Genomic DNA, 20422 nt, shown 5'->3' with positions numbered 1-20422 from the left:
ATTAAGAATTTTTTTCTGATTAATAAACCCCCCCCCCCCAAAAAAACAAAAAACAATCACAGTTCACCGCAAAACTGCTAATAGGACGTATATTTATTTCCTTTCAATACACCCCCTAAATGGCTGTAGTACAATGTAAGTTCGCTGCAGAACGACAATTAAGACATATTCTTTTTCCTTTTAATACACCCCACAAAAAGAAATATAACAATATCACAATTCACCGCAGAACGGCTAATAGGTCGTACGTATATTTCCTTTGAATACACCACTTAAATGGCTGTAGTACAATGTAAGTTTACTACAGAACGACAATTAAGGCAATTAAGAAATATAACAATCACAATTCACAGCATCTACTATGACGGAGGTATATTTCCTATTAATACACCCCATAAATAACTGTAGCACAATGCAACTTCACAGCAGAACGGCAAATAAGATGTATTCTTCACAGCAGAACGACTAATAGTACACACCAAATAATAAATATGGGCATTCATGTGTACATAAAGAAAAGAAGATAATTGTCTTAAGTATACCCCACCAAAAAGTGTAATTAAATCTCCAACTGTTATAGAAAAATTGTACTTTATTAAATATAATGCACATAGACATAAAAACACATATATAAAAAAGCAGCAGGTGCAGACCTCAAGGGAGAAGAAGGAGGGGGTGGCAGAGTCTATCAGCCACAGGGTATAGTCAGAAAACTCAATCACTGTTATACTGTCCCCAGTAAATATAAACAATGTTGCTCCAGGCACTAAGGCTACAACCGGAGCATATCAGTTATACAATATAGCATACAATAGCACATAGGAAAAGAGTTATTATGTGTCAATACCGTCCATGGGACGTCGACTCTGCAGCCGCCTCCACTCAACGCCGTTTTGCCACTAAGGCCTCCTTCACACAGGCGAGATTTCCGCGCAGGTGCAATGCGTGAGGTGAACGCATTGCACCCGCACTGAATCCGGATCCATTCATTTCTATGGGGCTGTGCACATGAGCGGTGATTTTCACGTATCACTTGTGCGTTGCGTGAAAATCGCAGCATGCTCTATTTTGTGCGTTTTTCACGCAATGCAGACCCCATAGAAGTTAATGGGGCTGCGTGAAAATCGCAAGCATCCGCAACCAAGTGCGGATGCGGTACAATTTTCACGCATTATTGGTAGGAGATGATCGGGATGGGGACTCGATCATTATATTATTTTCCCTTATAACATGGTTATAAGGGAAAATAATAGCATTCTTAATACAGAATGCTTAGCAAAATAGGGCTGGAGGGGTTAAAAAAATATATAATAATTTAACTCACCTTAATCCATTTGTTCGCGCAGCCCGGCTTCTCTTCTTTCTTCTTCTTTGCTGTGCAGGAGGAAAAGGACCTGTGTTGACGTCACTGCGCTCATCACATGGTCCGTCACATGATCATCACCATGGATAGAGTAATGGTCAAAAATCTGGCAACTAAAATTTTATGTTGATAAGTGCAAGATAATGCATCTGGGATGTAAAAATCCAAGAGCAGAATATAAAATCAGTGATACAGTCCTAACCTCAGTGTCTGAGGAAAGGGATTTATGGATCATTATTTCAGAAGACTTAAAGGTAGGCAGACAATGTCATAGAGCAGCAGGAAATGCTAGCAGAATGCTTGGGTGTATAGGGAGAGGCATTACCAGTAGAAAGAGGGAGGTGCTCATGCCGCACTACAGAGCACTAGTGAGACCTCATTTAGAGTATTGTGCGCAGTACTGGAGACCATATCTCCAGAAGGATATTGATACTGGAGAGAGTTCAGAGAAGAGCTACTAAACTGGTACTTGGATTGCAGGATAAAACTTACCAGGAAAGATTAAAGGACCTTAACATGTATAGCTTGGAAGAAAGACGAGACAGAGGGGATATGATAGAAACTTTTAAATACATAAAGGGAATCAACAAGTTAAAAGAGAAAAGAATATTTAAAAGAAGAAAAACTGCTACAAGAGGATATAGTTTTAAATTAGAGGGGCAAAGGTTTAAAAGTAATATCAGGAAGTATTACTTTACTGAGAGAGTAGTGGATGCATGGAATAGCCTTCCTGCAGAAGTGGTAGCTGCAAATACAGTGAAGGAGTTTAAGCATGCATGGGATAGGCATAAGGCCATCCTTCATATAAGATAGGGCCAGGGGCTATCCATAGTATTCAGTATATTGGGCAGACTAGATGGGCCAAATGGTTCTTATCTGCCGACACATTCTATGTTACCTTTCTCTATGTTACCTTTCTCTATGAGCGCAGTGATGTCACCACAGGTCCTTTACCCAGGTCCTGAAGAAAGAAGAGAAGCCGGGCTGCGCGAACAAGTGGATTAAGGTGAGTTAAATTATTATTATTTTTTTTTAACCCCTCCAGCCCTATTGTACTATGCATTCTGTATTAAGAATGCTATTATTTTACCTTATAACAATGTTATAAGGGAAAATAATTACATCTACACAACCTTGAACCCAAACCTGAACTTCAGTGAAGAAGTTCGGGTCTGGGTACCACCTTAAGTTTTTTATCACGCATGTACAAAACGCATTTCACCCGCATGATAAAAACGGAACAACGGAACGCAATCGCAGTCAAAACTGACTCAAATTGCATACCTACTCGCGCGGGTTTGCCGCAATGTACCCGGGATGCAACCTGAGCCAAAACGTGATGCCCGTGTGAACCCAGCCTAAGGCTTCTTCTGGGGAACGGCTAATAGGACATACATATATTTCCTATTAATACACACTGGAAATGGCTGTAGTATAATGTAACTTTACCGCTAAACGGCAATTATGACATATATTTTTTCCTTTTTTCCCCCCTGTTAATACACCCCCTAAAAACAATGTAAAATCAACGCAGAACGGCTAATAGGACGTATGTATATTTCCTAATAATACACCCCGTAAATGGCTGTATAACACAAAACTTACACCCCAATAACAAGCAAGGTTTGCTGAAATTACTGATGTATCATATAGGGCAAACAACCTAATAGCAGCAGTATAACTGCAATTTGGATCCTCAATTAGTGCAACAAGGTGTAATAGAATCGCTCCTATTACCCAGGCAGGAAGGTGTCAACGCCCTGTTCCACCATTCACCCTGCCTAGCTGCCTGACAGACCGGATCACTGAGAGATCTGCTTTGTTTGTTGTGGGAATATGGGCTAGGTAAGTATTTATTTTGGAGACGCTAAAGGGGCACCAAACTGTGGTATTAGCATATAAGGGGGTAACACAGTGTCGGACTGGAATACCTGGGCCCACCAGTAAAATTTATTTTGGGGGCCCACCGTACAGATACATTCAAATATAATAAATAATCTAACAAGTTTTTTATATGAACATAGGCTGGTTGAGGCGCTGTACATTGAATATATGTATGTAGTGCAGTAAATCTACTGTGTTATGTGCCACTTGTGCAGGGGAGGGGGGACTAGGGGCCCACCTTACTCTGGGGCCCACCGGGCGATTCCCCTGTACCCCTGTGGGCCAGTCCGAGCCTGGGGTAACGTATTGTGCTAGTGGCACATAAGGGGGCATCGTATTGTGCTGGGAGCATATAAGGGGGGACCATATTGTGTTGAGTGCACATAAGAGGCCACCCTTTTGATTTAGTAGCACATATAGTGTTGGGGACACATAAGGGCATACCAAACTGTTTTTCGTGCATAAAAGAGGGTAGCATTCTGTGTTGAGGGCACATAAGGGGACAACATATTGTGTTGGAGTCACAAATAAAGAGGAAGAGGAAAAGAAAAAAAAATGTCTACAACAATGGTCACAGATGACCATAAAACTATTACCCATATTTGCCTATGCAACATTCTTCCTAGATGAACACTCACAGTTCAAGGCTTTTACAGTAAGGTCATTGAGTCATGCCAACTAAACAAATACATCATTCGTTGTTAGTTCATACATTACATCTCAGGTTTTTCTAAACCTTATTTCCTGGTTAACCATATAATTAAATGAAAATAATAATATTACAGCATTTAAACTTGTGAAGACAGTGATGTGATTAGTCCCTTTGACCTACACAATTTTTCATCCATGAAGCCGATTATGTATTTTCTTAACTGTTTTCTTAACTTAGATATATTTTATGTCATATTAAAAGATGAATGCCTATGAAATAGGAATTTGTGAATCGACTGCAAAGGAAAAGTGGCTTAGTTACCCATAGCAACTAGATACCACCTTTCATTTTTGAAATCTCCTATGGATAAGGCGTAAAAGCAGTACAATTGCCCTGCCAACAAATGTGGATAGGGAAATGACTTAAAATGACATAAAATACATAAAAAAAAATATCAATCGTGAACCAAGTGGAGTAGGAGGTTGGCAGAAGAAGCAAACACTCTTTTTCTTTTTTCTTTTTATTTTTAAACGTGTCTGTCAATTCTGTGTGTGACCTTTAGCAATTTTTGGGGGTTTGGCCAGTATATTTCTCTATTCTGCCAATCTAACACATAATAATCTTGAGCCAGGAGGTGGAGGTCCGAGTGAAGGAGGAGGCGGACATGAAAGTGTAGGTGGAAGAGGCAGCGAAGCCAACACGGTTTCTTTTTGTTATTTTTCCATGTGTCCGTCAGTTTTGTGTCAGGTTGCTAAGGGCCACGGTGTGACAGTTTGGTGCTTGTATGTCCTGGGTTAAAACTGGGTAAAAAAATGTATCTCAGTTTAAGATCTCATACGATCTCTATCTGGGGAATATATATTAAAATATTTTTTTTCCTACTACAGTAAGACGGATGCCAAAGGGGTGTTCTAAATTTAAAAAAATTGCCAATGTCACAAAAACACTCCACAGAGAAATTTACTCTACCACAATAGTTGGACGGATGAAGGGGTGTTCCTAATTATTTATTTTTTATTCATGACTTTCACAGACACACTCCACAGAAGAAATTCCACTCCTACAACAGTTAGATGGATGAAGGGGTGTTCCTAATTATTTATTTTTTATTCATAACTTTCACAGACACACTCCACAGAAGAATTTCCTCTCCCATATTAGTTGGATGGATGCAAAATGGGTAAGCTTATTAGGATTTTTTATTTTTTTTGGGGGGGTGGGTGTTTGTCAACTGTCTACCATCAAACATTGAGAGATGGCAAAGAGAACGCATAAAGTGCGCTGCAGTATAACAATGGCTGAATGTGGCCAGTATACTTCTCTACTCTGCCAATATAGATATAATAATCTTGAGCCTAGAGACGGAGGTCCCAGTGGAGGAGGAGGCGGATGTGGTGGTGCAGGCGGATTAGATCACCACCTTTTTATTTTTTGGAGGCCCCCCTAAAAAAGAGAATGCACAACAATGGAGTACTGGAGTACAACAATGGCTGGGTGCACCCGGTATACTTTTCTACTCTGCCAATATAAGACATAATAATTAGTAAAAAATGTCAAAAGCTGTTTTGGTTATTCCACGTAATCTTTATATTTTTTGGTGCGCTGAATACGAAAATTACCTCCATTTTGTCATAGGACATCACGTTTCCTGACAATTTAGGTAACTATGTTAAATAAGGCAATACCTCAAAATAAATGAAAATAGACTTATAAAATGAAAGTTTTATTGCAATTTTTTAATGAAAATCCTTTTTTGAACTGAAATGAGCTCACCTACACACACTAAACTCGATTCTTCTTACCTGTGAGGCTCCTCTTGGTGCATTTGCTCTTGTGAGTAGCATCTGAAATGTCTCTCTGAAGCATCCAACAGTAGTCTGCCATCATTGTAATGCTCCATTTTCCCTGGTATCTCCTTTCCATCTCTCGAGAAGTTGCCCTGTAATGAACAGGGACTAATGATAAACAATGATAAACAATGATAGTGACGACCTGCCTGCCAGTGGGTAGGGGCTGCATGACTTAGCGCCTAAGTCATGCAGCCCCTACCCACTGGCAGGCAGGTCGTCACTATCATTGTTTATCATTTAGTCCCTGTTCATTACAGGGAAACTTCTTTGGGGGTCTAGTTGCGTCCTTTGTGATTTCACTGAATCATGAGATGAGTCTAGTATAATTACCCCCTTAGTCCTATTTTTTTATTTCTTTGTGTTCCCTACTTTTGGACCCCCTTGTTTATGTTTGATGTACTCAGTATAACCTATGTACTCAGAAGATTTTTGTACTCAGCAGTATCTTCTTGTATCCAGTAATTTTGCCTACGCAACGTTCTTTTTCGTGTATTTAGCTTACCATATACTCAGCATATCCTTATATTGCCTGTTTTCCCTGATGAGTTATTCCAACAAAACGTGGCACGTCGGGAACATCTTTCTAGGGTACATTAGGGATTCTTCCCGGGTCTAGGGACAGGTATCTGGACGGGTCGCCCCTTTCGGGGCAGGTGCTCTGTATAGATAGGTAGGGCATTTCTAGCCCCCTCCCCATCTTTACAGGGTAATATAGGGCCAGTTGTTCTTGCTACCGCTTTGTTGCAAGTCACCAGGAATCACCCGTCCATCTACCTACAGTAATCCACATGAACTGGCCATTGACGCTTTGAAGTGGTTTCTTAATGTGTACTCAGACTATGGTCCTGCATTTCAGAATTTCATCTGTGATGTGGTTCATTTTCTTTTACTCCATAATGTGTTTATGTTCAATAACCGCTTCTACTTACAACGGTCGGGTGTTTCTATGGGGCGAAATTTTCGCCCTCATTAGCAAACATATATATATGGCATGGTGGGAACATACATACCTGTTTTCAGCGAATAACCAATGGGCTACTTCTATACAGTGGTACGGACGTTTCATTGATGACCTGCTGCTGGTGTGGTCAGGCGACCATGACACCGTACCACTGTTTGGACAATTTCTAAGTGAGTAACCCCTTAAACTCAAATTTACCATCCATTTTGATAGGGCTTCCACCTCTTTTTTGGATTTAAAGTTAGTTGGGCCCATAAGGTTATTACTCACACTTTGCTAAAGACACTGCGGGAAATACAACCTTGCTAGCGTCCTCCAGTCATCCAGGTCACGTTACAAGAAATATTCCTAGGGGCGAGTTCACACGTCTCAGGAGAAACTGCTCCAAGGATGAGGCGTTTTCCAGGGAGTTGGATTCAGCCTCTGATCGCCTCAGGGCACGTGGATATTCTCATGATTCTTTAGAGGCTGCTAGGTCTTACATTTCGTCCAAAAAACACACAGATTTGGTCTTCCCGGATAATAGAGGCAGAATATCTAAAGGTAAACATACATATCGCAAGGATCCTATTTTTGCCACTACCTACAGTTTGGAATATTCCAAAATCTGCCTTACCATCCGAAAACACCTTTCTGCCTTACGTCATGATCTGCAATGGTCAGATATAGTGCGCCCAGGTACCACCTGCATTGCCCGCGCCTACCATAGCACAAAAAATGAGTCCTAGTCTTTTCTTGGGCTCTGTTCAGACATCACAGAGCTGGCTGCAGTTTAAGGGCACTTTCAAATTTGGTCACCGCATTTGTATGTGTTGTGACTTTATACAACCAGGCCCAACCATTCAGTCTACAGCTAACAATAAAATACACACTTTGAAACAGTATGTTAAGTGCAATACCACATTTGTGGTTCATTATATTACTTGCACATTATGTCAACTACAATATATTGGCTGTACTACTAACAACCTCAAGGTGAGGATACGCAGACACATCTCTGATATACCCTTTGTATTATCTAGAAATGTGTCTGCGGTTAGTGCACACTACGTGGCATGTCATGCGGGTGATGTTACTGGTTTTAAAGTACAAGCAGTGGAGAGAGTTAACTGTCCCAAGTGAGGTGGCGACCACAGGTGTGCCCTCCTAAATAGAGAATCCTATTGGATTTTCTTTATGGATACATACATACCAAAGGGACTCAATGGCAGGCAGGATTTGATATTACACTACTGATCCCAGCACATGTTGTTTTTTCGTCTTTTACTGGTTTTCCAGGATATTTTAATTTGCATGTAAGAAGGAGTGGTTATTGCTAATGACCTCCACCTGAGATGTCCGGCCTGATTTTTTCTATATAAGACCGGCACTCAGTATTTACTATTGTCATGAGTAAGGATCAGAACCTGACGATCCGAAACGCGTAGAAGTATATGTTGGATTTTATTCTGCACCCATGAAATAAAGAATATCATGTTTATTACTGCCATCTTGGAAGCTGGATCACTTTCTTCTGTTAATTTCCATTTTCGGCTTCGGGTGACCGGACACAGTAATGTTTGGTACGAACCCAAACATTCCAGTCCAGGTTCGCTCATCCCTACCTGTTACACCTCTTATACCTGATTATCAACAACTGTCAAGTTCTGTACCTGATAAAAGTGGAGAGAACCATAACCGTAAGTCCTGTAAACCCTCGATTTAAAAAAAAATGCTGATTTTTTGCTAAACAGAATGTTACAGAAAAGCGATATCACAATGTGGAATGATAAAAGCGAGTTTATTTACAAGGGTAGCGTAATTTCTGGATCTAAAATGTTGGACTTGATACGAAACACAACACAAAGTCACGGTTCTATCAAAAGGAGTATGCTGACTGGACACATTTATGCATGCAATGGCCGAGTTAAATATGCCCTCAACCGTTGTTGGAAATTCAACAAACAGAGAAATTCGGGACGATTTAAAAATAAATGAGAATTTTACTTCTGTTAATGGCTCCCCACATCTCAGATTTTTACTTCAACACCCACAAGTCTGACATAAGCGAGCTTACTGCTCTTACAGACACCTGTGTCTTTTGAGGGAGCAAGATTTATAATGGGCGTCTTGTCTGGGAATGTCTATAGCTTGATACATCAAGTGTGAGTAGCAGACACTTTATCCTTGGGGCAGGGGGGGGGGGGCTGGGATTTTGCTGCAATCATGTCAAGGGATCTGGGATATTGATGCAATCATGACGATCCAAGTCAAAAGCAAATCCTGAAGGGGTTATCCGAGAATAACAAATGCTCCCCCATATGCCGGGCCCCTCACACTGAATTTACTTACCTGGCTCCCTGCACTGTCGTTGCTGCTGCTGCTTCCCCCTGTGCGCGGATCAAACATCCGATGTTGGGAAGGGGGGTGGAGTATCCAATGGCAGGCGGTGATTGGGACGCTAGGGAGGCTAGTCCCCGTCGCTGCCTTCCATTGGCTGCTCACCCCCGACACCGGGTGTTTTCACAGGGAGAAGCAGCTGCGGCAGTGCAGGAACCAGGAGCGGCACAGGGAGCGGGGACCCAGGTAGGTAGATTCAGTGTGAGGGGCCCGGCGTATGGGGAAGCATTTGTTAGCCTTGGATAACCTCTTTAACATAGCGGGCATGTTACGACTTGTTTCAAATCAATAAATTTACACATTATTGACACATTAGAATGTATGGGCTCAGATGAGCCGAAGTTATTACTTTGCGAAGTCTCGCGTGACTTCGCGTAATAACGTCATAGATACATTTTTACTGTAAAAAAAAGATTTCCCGAACTCGGGTTTGGGTCCAAGGTACCACTTAATTTATGAAGTTATTATGCGAAGTCACATGAGACTTCGCGAAGTAATAACTTCGGCTCATCTGAGCCAATACATTCTAATAGAGCACTCTGTACATTATTGCACCAAAGTTTTATGCGAATCAACTTCGGATGTTTTATCCGAAGTCAATTCGCTTATCCCTAATTGTAGCATTCATGAAACGGCTGTCATGTTAAGGCTTGTTTTTTTTTTATTGATAAAGGCTGTGTAGCAGACATATTAACCCTAGGTGGAAGGGTGGGGGGGTGTTTATTGCTGCAATCCTGGTCTGAGGAGGAGGGGGCATGGTACCTGTCAAACTGTCAGTCACTTTGACCTGGGTTAATAACTGTCACGGCTGTGTCATGGTCTGGTGTCTGTGGACTGTGACACTTTTGCCACGCATGCTTGTTGCTGGTGGCAACATGTGGTTTGTTATGCATGCACGTGCACTGCCCCTTTAAGGCTGTCTCCCTTCCCTTTCTGGTAAGCACAGGTTAAGAGGTTAGTAAGGTGGAGCTGGGTGTGGCCTCATGGCTCTTATTGTTCTGGAGTTGTGAGCCTGGGTTCAGATTGTCTTCAGTGTCTTGGGGAGCTGGTGCTATTCCATCTGCCCAGTCCTTGGGGGCCACCTTATGGGACATCGATGTCACCCCTTTGTGCCTGTTTCGGTTACCCTACCTCACTTGTTGTATGTTTGGTGTGGGTTTATGTTTGGGGTTATGTCAGGTAGGTGTCCAAGTTTGTCCTGTTGGCAGTGGTGTTTTCTGCCTCTGGACACTTACCTGTCGTGTCGTCCACTGCTGGCTGCTTTCATCCCCTTTGTTGTTAGGCCTGTTGGAGACTCTGGTTCCTCAGTGTCTTGGAGAAATCGGTTGTCTCCAACTTCTGATGCCAAATTGCAGGGACCGTTAGGGTCAGTAGGGCACAGGTTCAAGAGTATGAGACCCCCTACCATCGAGGGCGGCCCATACAGTCAGGATGGCAGGGATAGGATTTAGGGATGCTTAGTTGTTTACCAGCTCCCTTTTCCCTGTATCCAGGCCTAGTGGCATATCCCATTATTCCTAATTGTACGGTAGGGGGGTTTCCCCCACTTCCCACCATGACAATGACTACTACTGGGAGATTTATCAAAACTGGTGTGACGGGAAAGTGGCTTAGTTGACACCATAGCGATTTCAGCCAATTCATGAATTCCCACAAGCGACAGTGAGTCATTTTTTTAAAAAAATGGTCTCCCTGACTGGGCAGTGTAGGCTCTCATCTTGCTTGTAGGATCAGCGGTCCCATTACTGATCATTATGTTATGCATTTGGTTGGCTTTAGTATAAGGGCTTATGTGCACAAACGCATTTTTTTTCTGTCTGTTCCGTTTTTTTGCTGGAGTGGAACCATCCATTTCAATGGGGCTGCAAAAAAACGGACATGACTGTGTGCATTTCAAGTCCGTATGTCCGCATGCCCATCCCGCAAAAACCTAGAAAATGTCCTATTATTGTCCATATTTCGGACAAGAGTAGGACTGTTCTATTGGGGGCCGGCCATTCTGTTCTGCAAAATGCACAATGCATGTCGTCGGTATCCGTGTTTTTCAGATCTGCAATTTGCGGACCGCAAAATTTCAACAGTCGTGTGCATGAGCCCTAACACTGGTAGCATTTATCAAAGGTGTAACAAGCTTTGTGTTTTAATAAGTAAGTATACCAGCCCTGATGGACATTTAATCTTAAATTTCAAGTATAGAAATGTAAAAATCAAAGTGAAATGTTGTAGAAGGGACATCATTACAGCTGCAGAATCAACAACAGTAAAATAATCTATATTTGTACAGAAGATCAGCGCAGGAATTCAAGGGACTTCATTTTTGCATCTTGAAGGTTTCCATGGGATTATTGTATCTGTAATGAAGACAAATACAGATAAATATAAAATACAGTTATAGAAACTGATTGTGATTAAAGATGAGTAAATCAATTCTATAGAATCAATCCAAATTTTTTAGAAGCTTAGGCGACTGGATTTGGGAGCATTTTTTGAGAGAGACGGAGAAAAACATTACAACCGAAGCACTTTTATTCTGGTCTCACTGACAGTGGTGGCCAGTTCGGCGTGCGTTCCGATGTTCAGTTTTCTCCACGCGAGTGCAATGTGTTTTGCACGCGCGTGAGAAAAAACTGAATGTGGTGCCCAGACCCGAACCCAGACGTCTTCACTGAAGTTCGGGTTTGGGTTAGGTGTTCTATTCATTTTTATTGTTTTCCCTGCTGTCTAGTACAAACAGTTTTTTTTTGTTAGTTTTTTCTATATAAGTACATCCATTCCTCCTTGATTTGGGGTGTATTTAGTTGATATAGTTTGGGCCCTGTAACTGCCCAAATAAGTGAAGTGTAAAGTGAGCCCTAGCACAGTGGACTCCCTATGCATGTTTCTGCAATGCACAGTGTTCTTCACTACTATGCAGGCTCTCAGCAGCCAGAAAATAGCAGTTTTTTTAACATGATTCATCACAAATAAATTTGAATCGAATAAAATCTTTTTGGGAAATTCAGCGAACCGTCCGAATAGAATTTTTTTAAAATTTGCTCATCTCTATCCATAACATTATATCATTCTTAACATGTACTATTCTGACATGATTTGGACCCGCACCTATTGAATCAGCACAATGTCTGTATCTATAATCTATACGTTGGATCATTAATAGAATCAATTAAGAGTCATCCTAAATAAATGGCCGTCTCCTGCTCATATCATTTATTTTATTATTATTTTTTTAGTCTTATTGTTCTATTAGCGTGTACTTACCATCAGTGATCTAAGCTTTCCAAGGACTCAGGTCCATTGCTGAGAATTTGGAACAGTCAATGAAATCTGCTGGGAACTCATTGGCCAAAAAGACATTTTGAGGAACTTGTTTAATATTGGTATTAGCACATATGATATGTGACAGTGTCACTTCTTCTATTGATTGTATTTGTTTTAGGCTGAATACTGAAGGATTTTCATAAAAAAACCTAGAAAGGTATAGAGAGATTCAGTGGCTGAGACATTTGACCAAGAGCTGATGTCTCCATTATTGTTTGCATGGCTAAGGCTACTTTCACACTAGCGTTGTTTGAATCCGGCGTTCAATTCCGACACCGGAACTGCCCGCCGGATCCGGAAAAACGTGTGAAAACTGATTACATTTGAATCCTGATCAGGCTTTCGATCACAATGGAAAAATTCATTGGAAAAAAAGGATCCGCCATTTATGGACTTTAACTTTTTTTTCCCATTTTTCGGGTTTAACATTCAAAAGCCGGATCCGTTTTGACTGAACACACGGCGCCGGATCCGGTGTTAATGCAAGTCAATGGGAAAAAGGCCGGATCCGGCGTTCAGTCAAAGTGTTCAGGATTTTTGGCCGGAGGTAAAAATACTGCATGCTACGGTTTTCTGAAAAGCCTGATCAGTCAAAAAGACTGAACTGAAGACATCCTGAACGGATCACTCTCCATTCAGAATGCATTAGGATAAAACTGATCAGTTCTTTTCTGGATTTGAGCCCCTAGGACCGAACTCAGCGCCGGAAAAGAAAAACGCTAGTGTGAAAGTAGCCTTAGTTTACAGGCACACAGGTAATACAGTCATTCATGTCAATGGGATGAAGTTGAAATACCCTTTACAGTGCTGAGTGGCAGACCCATGTAAACAATTAACAGCTTGTGGCACAATCACTGCAGCCCCTTTATACAGCTGACCAGTGGGGGTGCAGAGAGTCAGAGAAATCACTGAATAGTAAAGTAATCAAACTTCACTGCCTGTATAGATACTAAAAATGAAAATAATAAATCTTTATTCAAAATCACTGATTAAAATCTTTAAAAGGGCAGCTGCCCTTGTATCACAGACTCTAACCTCAGCCTATAAAGTCCCTCTGTGTTTATAAAGGGGGCTGTAAGCTAGTACAGCAAACAATGTTTCTGCGTTTGTTGTAAATGTGGAGGTATAGAAAGAAAAGTGACCAGGGCTGAGTAGAACTTCTGATGTGATAAGCTGTGTATGCACCAGAATGCATGGGATGATCAGTCCCTATTGATGATTGAAACCTATGCCCCTGGATCCATATGACCAGGCTCCGTATATAGATCTGTTCTATATATGTGTGATAACTGCCTGAGAGAACCGAGGCTACCACAGTGTCAATCTGATGCAATTATTTATTTGGATGCATCACCTAAAGCGGTATGCATCGTGAAGGTCACTTAAATATTAATATCTAACGCGCGTTTCAAGGTCTGATCCCTGTTTCAATGCCGTACAATACATCTGTATTGTACTGCATTGACTATCAGTGTATTACACAGTGTAATACAATGATAGATTGCCTATGAGACCCAGCCTGGGGGCTGGGCCTCATAGGCCTCTGTAGCTGCCGGGCCCCAAGGCCTTTGAAAGGCTGGGGCTGCCATGGCAACCATCGGGTCCCTGTCACCGCAGCACAGGGGCCTGATGGATCAGGAGCACCATCCTCCCATATGCCACGGTCAGCGCTGAACGAGGCATATGAGGGGTTAATCTACTGGCATCGGTGTTATCACTAGTGATGGCCAGTTCACCTTGTTCGCCTGCGAACACATTCGGGCTGCCATCTTAAATCACAAGTCCGGCGATGCACAGGTAAGTCTTTACCTTTGCCTGCGCCGCGAGCCGGTCTTAAACAAATCACCGGGAGCAGGCAGTTCCGAGAACAGCCCGATGAAAGCCCCCGGCGGCTGTTCTTGGAACTGCCTGCTCCCGGTGACCGCATTTGTTTCAGACTGACTCGCGGCGCAGCCACAGGTAAGGACTTACCTGTGCATCGCTGGACTTGTGATTTAAGATGGCAGCCCGCATGTGTTCGCGGGCGAACTGGCCATCACTGGTTATCACCAATGCTGGTAGATGCAGCCTGGGTCCGGCAGTCAGTAACAGCCGGGCCCCTGCCGCTGATCACGGGGAAGGACCACAGGACAAGAATGCTCATCCTGGGGCACAAAATACCAGCAATTTAGGACAAGCATTCTCATCCTGGGTCCTTAAGGTGTTAAAAGCTATCCAAACAACAGAAACGTATAACATATATTTTCACGTTGTATTAATAATTGGCACATACCTATCTCCATTTCTAGCCCTACGAAACTGGTTTCCAATCAAACAAGATAGCAACGGCCCAGTTCCTCCATTGGGAACTAATGGCTCAGAGACGCCACCAACCCAGAAGTCAATATTGTCCGGAGTTCCATACAAATCAATGAGCTTTTTGGCAACTTCCCGATTATTTAGCACAGCGGCTAATTCATCGACATCACGTGGTACAGAAAGATTACAGAACCTTCTCCAAGCATTGTATCCTAGGAGGTAAAGAAATGTAGAATTCCTTCACTACCATCAGAGGAATATTATGGGATTGTGTGTCCAGTTTATTTACTGACTGTTTTATATAGTAATTGAAAAAGATCAATTTAATCAAAAAGGCTGCATTTTTTCTCTATGTGTGGACATATGGGGTGAGGGGATATCATGCTATAAGTTGTATTTAAGCTGTTTGATATATATGGGGGGAAAAAGAAGAGAAAAAAAAACTATGGGGGTCACTTACTAATCTGAAATACACCTAAATTAGGCATATTTCCAACGCAGATGGCAGCGCAACGGTTAGTTGCACCGCTATCTGCAATTTTCCCCCACTCACATTAGGTCTAAAAGTGGCCTGGGCAGGGAAGGGGACAGGCCGGCAGACCCGTCTCATTTATCATTTTCTAAGCCTGTTTTAGGCGTGGAAAATTGTCTAAATGTAAGACAGCTCGGGAGTTATGCAGAGGTCGCTGCCTCTATAACTTTGGCCGATGCACCGGCAGCAATGGGCCCTTATTAAGACTGGCGTCTAAAGTGCCAGTCTTAATAAATGTGCCCCTATACGCTTTTCATATTTTTTACTGCTTTGATACAAATTGTACATATTCAGCCTGTAAATATCATCGGTTGTTTGCCATAATCACATTTGGATTCCGGTACTGGTTTTATATACTTCCTGATTTGGGCTGGTTATCTCTCTGCTCATTCAACCGCCAGTTATCATTCCCGATCCTCTCCTCATACACATGCATGGTAAGCTCAACCGAGCCACTCGCTAAAATTCCCTCACCGTGGCCCCTAAACTAAACCCTCCTCCACTTCCTCTATGGTCATCGAATCATCCCATGCATGTTCTGTGACCCACCAGAGAGAGAGCCAGGCATGAATGCATGGTGCACTGACTGCCCTCTTCCCCTCCCCCACACTCTGCCACTGTAAGGCCCCTTTCACACGGGCGAGTTTTCCGTGTGGGTGCGATCCGTGCGGCGAACGTATGGCACCCGCACTAAATCCTGACCCATTCATTTCTATGGGGCTGTGCACATGAGCGTTGTTTTTAACGCATCACTTGTGCGTTCAGTTGAAATCGCAGCATGCTCTATATTGTCCGATTTCGATGTGACGCAGGCCCCATAGAAATGAATGGGGTGTGTGAAAATCGGATGGCATCCGCAAGCAAGTACGGATGCCGTGCGATTTGCACGCACGGTTGCTAGGAGACGATCGGGATGGAGACCCAATCATTATTATTTTCCCTTATAACATGGTTATAAGGGAAAATAATAGCATTCTGAATACAGAATGCATAGTAAACCAGCGCTAGAGGGGTTAAAAAAATAAATAATAATAAATTTAACTCACCTTAGTCCACTTGATCGCGAAGCCCGGCATCTCCTTCTGTATCCTCTGCGCTGAGCGGCTGAACAGGACCTGGGGTGAGCTGCTCCATTAAATATCAGTTAAGGACCTTCGATGACGTCACTCCGGTCATCACATGGTCTTTTACCATGGTGAATCACCATGGTAAAAGATCATGTGACGTACCATGTGATGACCGGAGTGACGTCATCGAAGGTCCTTAACCTGTATTTAATGGAGCAGCTCACCCCAGGTCCTGTTCAGCCGCTCAGCGCAGAGGAGACACAAGGAGATGCCGGGCTTCGCGATCAAGTGGACTAAGGTGAGTTACATTTTTTTTTATTTTTTTTTTAACCCCTCCATCACTATTTTACTTTGCATTCTGTATTCAGAATGCTATTATTTTCCCTTATAACCATGTTATAAGGGAAAATAATACAATCTTCAGAACATCAATCCCAAGCCCGAACTTCTATGAAGAAGTTCGGGTTTGGGTACCAAACATGCGCGATTTTTCTCATGCGAGTGCAACGCATGACAATGTTTTGCACTCGCACGGGAAAATCGCGCATTTTCCCGCAACGCACCCGGCTCTTATCCGGGCAAAAAAAATGACGCCCGTGTGAAAGGGGCCTAAGGAACACGGTTTATATTAAACTATGTGCTGCTTTCTATACCACTATCATTTTCTGCATAGCTTAATGCTCATATACATTAAAATAAAAAATTATTTAAAACATCCATTTATTACCAATATTGCAAATGTGTTCCCACCTACCTGGTAAGCCATGGTCTCTACCCCGATGTATGTTAATAGACGCTAGATCACGGCCAATGCTATTAACCACTGGAAAAAGACGTTCCCTCAATTCATCAACCATTATCTGATCCTGGCGGTTCAGTTTCACTTTATTGACCATCGCACCCCTGAGTAAAGGATCAACTCCACCTGCGGGCGTAATATAGGGTTGTCAGAAAAGAAGAGTAAGGCCTCCTGCACACGGCCGTTTTTCCCCCCGTTTACTGCCCGTTTTTTGCGTTCCGTATACGGTCCATATACGGAAGCATTCATTTCAATGGTTCCTCAAAAAAAAAACGGAATGTACTCCGTATGCATTCAGTTTCCGTATATCCGTTTTTCCGTTCCGTTGAAAGATAGAACATGTCCTATTATTGCCCGCAAATCACGTTCCGTGGCTCCATTCAAGTCAAAGGGTCCGCAAAAAAACGGAACACATACGGAAATGCATCCGTATGTCTTCCGTTTCGTTCCGTTTTATGCGGAACCATCTATTGAAAATGTTATGCCCAGCCCAATTTTATCTATGTAATTACTGTATACTGTATATGCCATACGGAAAAACGGAACAGAAATGGAAACACAACGGAAACAAAAAAACGGAACAACGGATCAGTGAAAAACGGACCGCAAAACACTGAAAAAGCCATACGAAACGTATAGAGAGGTATAAGGAAAAGATAACAGTTGAATAAGGGAAGAGGTACATCCAGAAGGGGTTGGTTGGGGGGAGGGAGGGGGGGGGGGGGTTGAAATGCAGTTATTCTTGTGTTATGTACTACTAATTTTTTTCAGATGTAAGGGCTCTCCATTGTCTATGTCAGTAGAGGGTGCATTTAGATGGACAAAATATCATAGATGTCGAATGATACCTGAGACATATGATATGTACATTTTATTTTTCACTACTGTATGACTGATTAATTATTATATATGTGGAAATGAAATAAAATGTTTTGGAAAAAGCCATACGGTCGTGTGCAAGAAGCCTAAGGCACACAAACGTTTGTTTTTTTCCATTTACGTTCCGTTTTTTGTGTTCCATATACGGACGATATACAGAACCATTCATTTCAATGGTTCCGCAAAAAAAAAAACAGAAGGTACTCCGTGTGCATTTCGTTTCCGCATCTCCGTATTTTCGTTCTGCAAAAAAAATAGAACATTTTCTATTATTGTCCGCATTACGGACAAGGATAGTACTGTTCTATCAGGGGCGATCTGTTCCGTTCCGCAAAATACGGAATGCACACAGACATAATCCGTATTTTTTGCGGATCAGTTTTTTGCACACCGCAAAATACATACTGTCGTGTGCATGAGCCCTGAATGGAAAAGAAAAAAACGGAAATACGGAAACGGAAGGCATACGGAGTACCTTCTGTATTTTTTACAGATCCATTGAAATGAATGGTTCCGTATACGGAACGGAAACGGAAAAAAAAAATGTTTGTGTGCAAGAGGCCTAAAAGGATTAGGCCTCATGCACACGAACAAATTTTCATTCAGTGTCCATTCTGTTTTTTATGCGCTGTATACGGAACCATACATTTCAATGGGTCCGCAAATAAAAAGGGAGGTACTCCGTGTGCAATCTGTTTCCTTATTTCCGTTCCTATAATTATCCGCATTACGGACAAGGATAGGACTGTTCTGTTAGGGGCCAGCTGTTCCTTTCCACAAAATACAGAATGGACACGGATGTCATCCGTATTTTTTGCGGATCCGTTTTTTGCGGACCGCAAAATACATACGGTCGTGTGCATGAGGCCTTACTAAAAAGATCTATTGAACTATGCTGCACTATACTAATACTATAAATTCTACATAGTATGCAAAATGACAGAAATAGGTTATGATAGAAAAATAATTAATAGAGAAGTAGAAGTTACCTTGTCCCACTATTCTCCACGAAGCGAAAAATGTTTCATGAAGTGGGACAACTGGCTCGGGGCTGTATGGAGAGAAATCCTTTGCCAATCTGTAAATGAATGGCTGTATCATTGTGTAACCCACTCTGAAGGCAATAGTGAAGACATTTGATACTGTTGGGTCCTCATCTTCATCATAGGATGTATAAGGAGGTAGAGCCTTCGACATCTCATTGCCCAATAGTAGAGGCAGCCAGTCTTTGTATGTTATTTTCTTTTAACAAAAAAAAAAAAAAAACATGCATTAGTAAAAGCAAAATTCTCTGGCAATGTACTATTATGGTATAATACTCAAAAATGATACTGCACCTGCAGGACTGCTCCTATTATCTTGCGGGTTTCTTGGTATAGCGTCTCTCCTGACCACTGTGGGTTTAACTTACTCAACTGTGTAGCAATGCGGTTGTGCTCTCTCAAGAAAAGTGTATGGAATATCGTCAGCATGGGTTGCTCGTTAGAACGGCTATCCCCTGAAAAGGGAAGATGAAGAAATGTCACCAGATATATGGGGAGGACATTGATGACCTGTTCTCAGGATAGTGGAAGTCGGACTCTTAGGACTATTGCTTCAGACACAGTGGCACATCTGTACAGATGGTGTGGCTGTGGTACTGCAGCTTATCCTGAGCTTATCTCTATTCACTTTAATGTTCAGGGGCAGAGCTGGGCACAGTCACTAGTTCTAGAACTGCAGCGATGGGACCACAATGTTCCAACAGAGGCAAACCCTCAAAACAACAACCTAACACATATAAATAGAAAATTTACAGAATAAAATGGAGACAGGGCGGAATGAAGAGGAGAATTGTGCTGCAGCATCTCTCTCTTTGTGGTGTGAGACTGCATAGCATGAAAGGAGAGGGGGCACTGAAATGAGCGACATCTTACTGACTCAGACTTTGCATATTTACAAGTATCTCACAAAAGTGATTACACCCCTTCCATTTTTGTAAGTATTTTATTCTATCTTTTCATGGAACAACAGTGACAAAAAGGTCTAAACCGCTGGCAACAAAAGGGAGTATAACCCTAAGTGAAAACGGTCATATTGTACCCAAAGTGTCAATATTCTGTGTGGCCATAATTATTTTCCAGCACTGCCTTAACCCTTTTGGGCATGGAGTTCACCAGAGATTCGCAGGTTTCCATTGGAATCCTCTTCTACTCCTCCATGATGACATCATGGAGCTGGTGGATGTTGGAGACCTTGCGTTCCTCCACCTTCCATTTGAGGACAGATGCTCAATAGGGTTTAAGTCTGGAAACATGCTTGGCCAGTTCAGCACCTTAACCGTCAGTTTCTTTAGCAAGGCAGTGGTAGTCTTGGAGGTGTGTTTGGGGTCTTTATCATGTTGGAATACTGCCCTGCGGCCCAGTTTCTAAAAGGAGGGGATCATGCTCTGCTTCAGTAT

The 20422-nt window shown here is 42.3% G+C and overlaps 2 protein-coding genes across 2 annotated transcripts in view; both read right to left on the bottom strand.

Moving 5' to 3' along the window:
- LOC122931701 (myeloperoxidase-like) overlaps positions 1-10497 on the bottom strand; it is a 90771-nt gene extending 80274 nt beyond the window's left edge. The window contains exons 1-2 of the mRNA XM_044285771.1: positions 10325-10497; positions 5702-5838 (exon numbers count right to left, since the gene is read on the bottom strand). Coding sequence (XP_044141706.1) covers positions 5702-5838; positions 10325-10497 — 310 coding nt within the window. The remainder of the gene's footprint in view (positions 1-5701; positions 5839-10324) is intronic.
- A 1860-nt stretch (positions 10498-12357) lies between these two features.
- LOC122931700 (myeloperoxidase-like) overlaps positions 12358-20422 on the bottom strand; it is a 52328-nt gene continuing 44263 nt past the window's right edge. The window contains exons 10-14 of the mRNA XM_044285770.1: positions 19320-19480; positions 18972-19224; positions 17059-17229; positions 14680-14917; positions 12358-12556 (exon numbers count right to left, since the gene is read on the bottom strand). Coding sequence (XP_044141705.1) covers positions 12358-12556; positions 14680-14917; positions 17059-17229; positions 18972-19224; positions 19320-19480 — 1022 coding nt within the window. The remainder of the gene's footprint in view (positions 12557-14679; positions 14918-17058; positions 17230-18971; positions 19225-19319; positions 19481-20422) is intronic.

Source organism: Bufo gargarizans, chromosome 3 (genome assembly GCF_014858855.1).
Source record: "Bufo gargarizans isolate SCDJY-AF-19 chromosome 3, ASM1485885v1, whole genome shotgun sequence".
Taxonomy (NCBI): Eukaryota; Metazoa; Chordata; class Amphibia; order Anura; family Bufonidae; genus Bufo; species Bufo gargarizans.
This window is presented reverse-complemented; position numbering and strand designations above follow the sequence as displayed.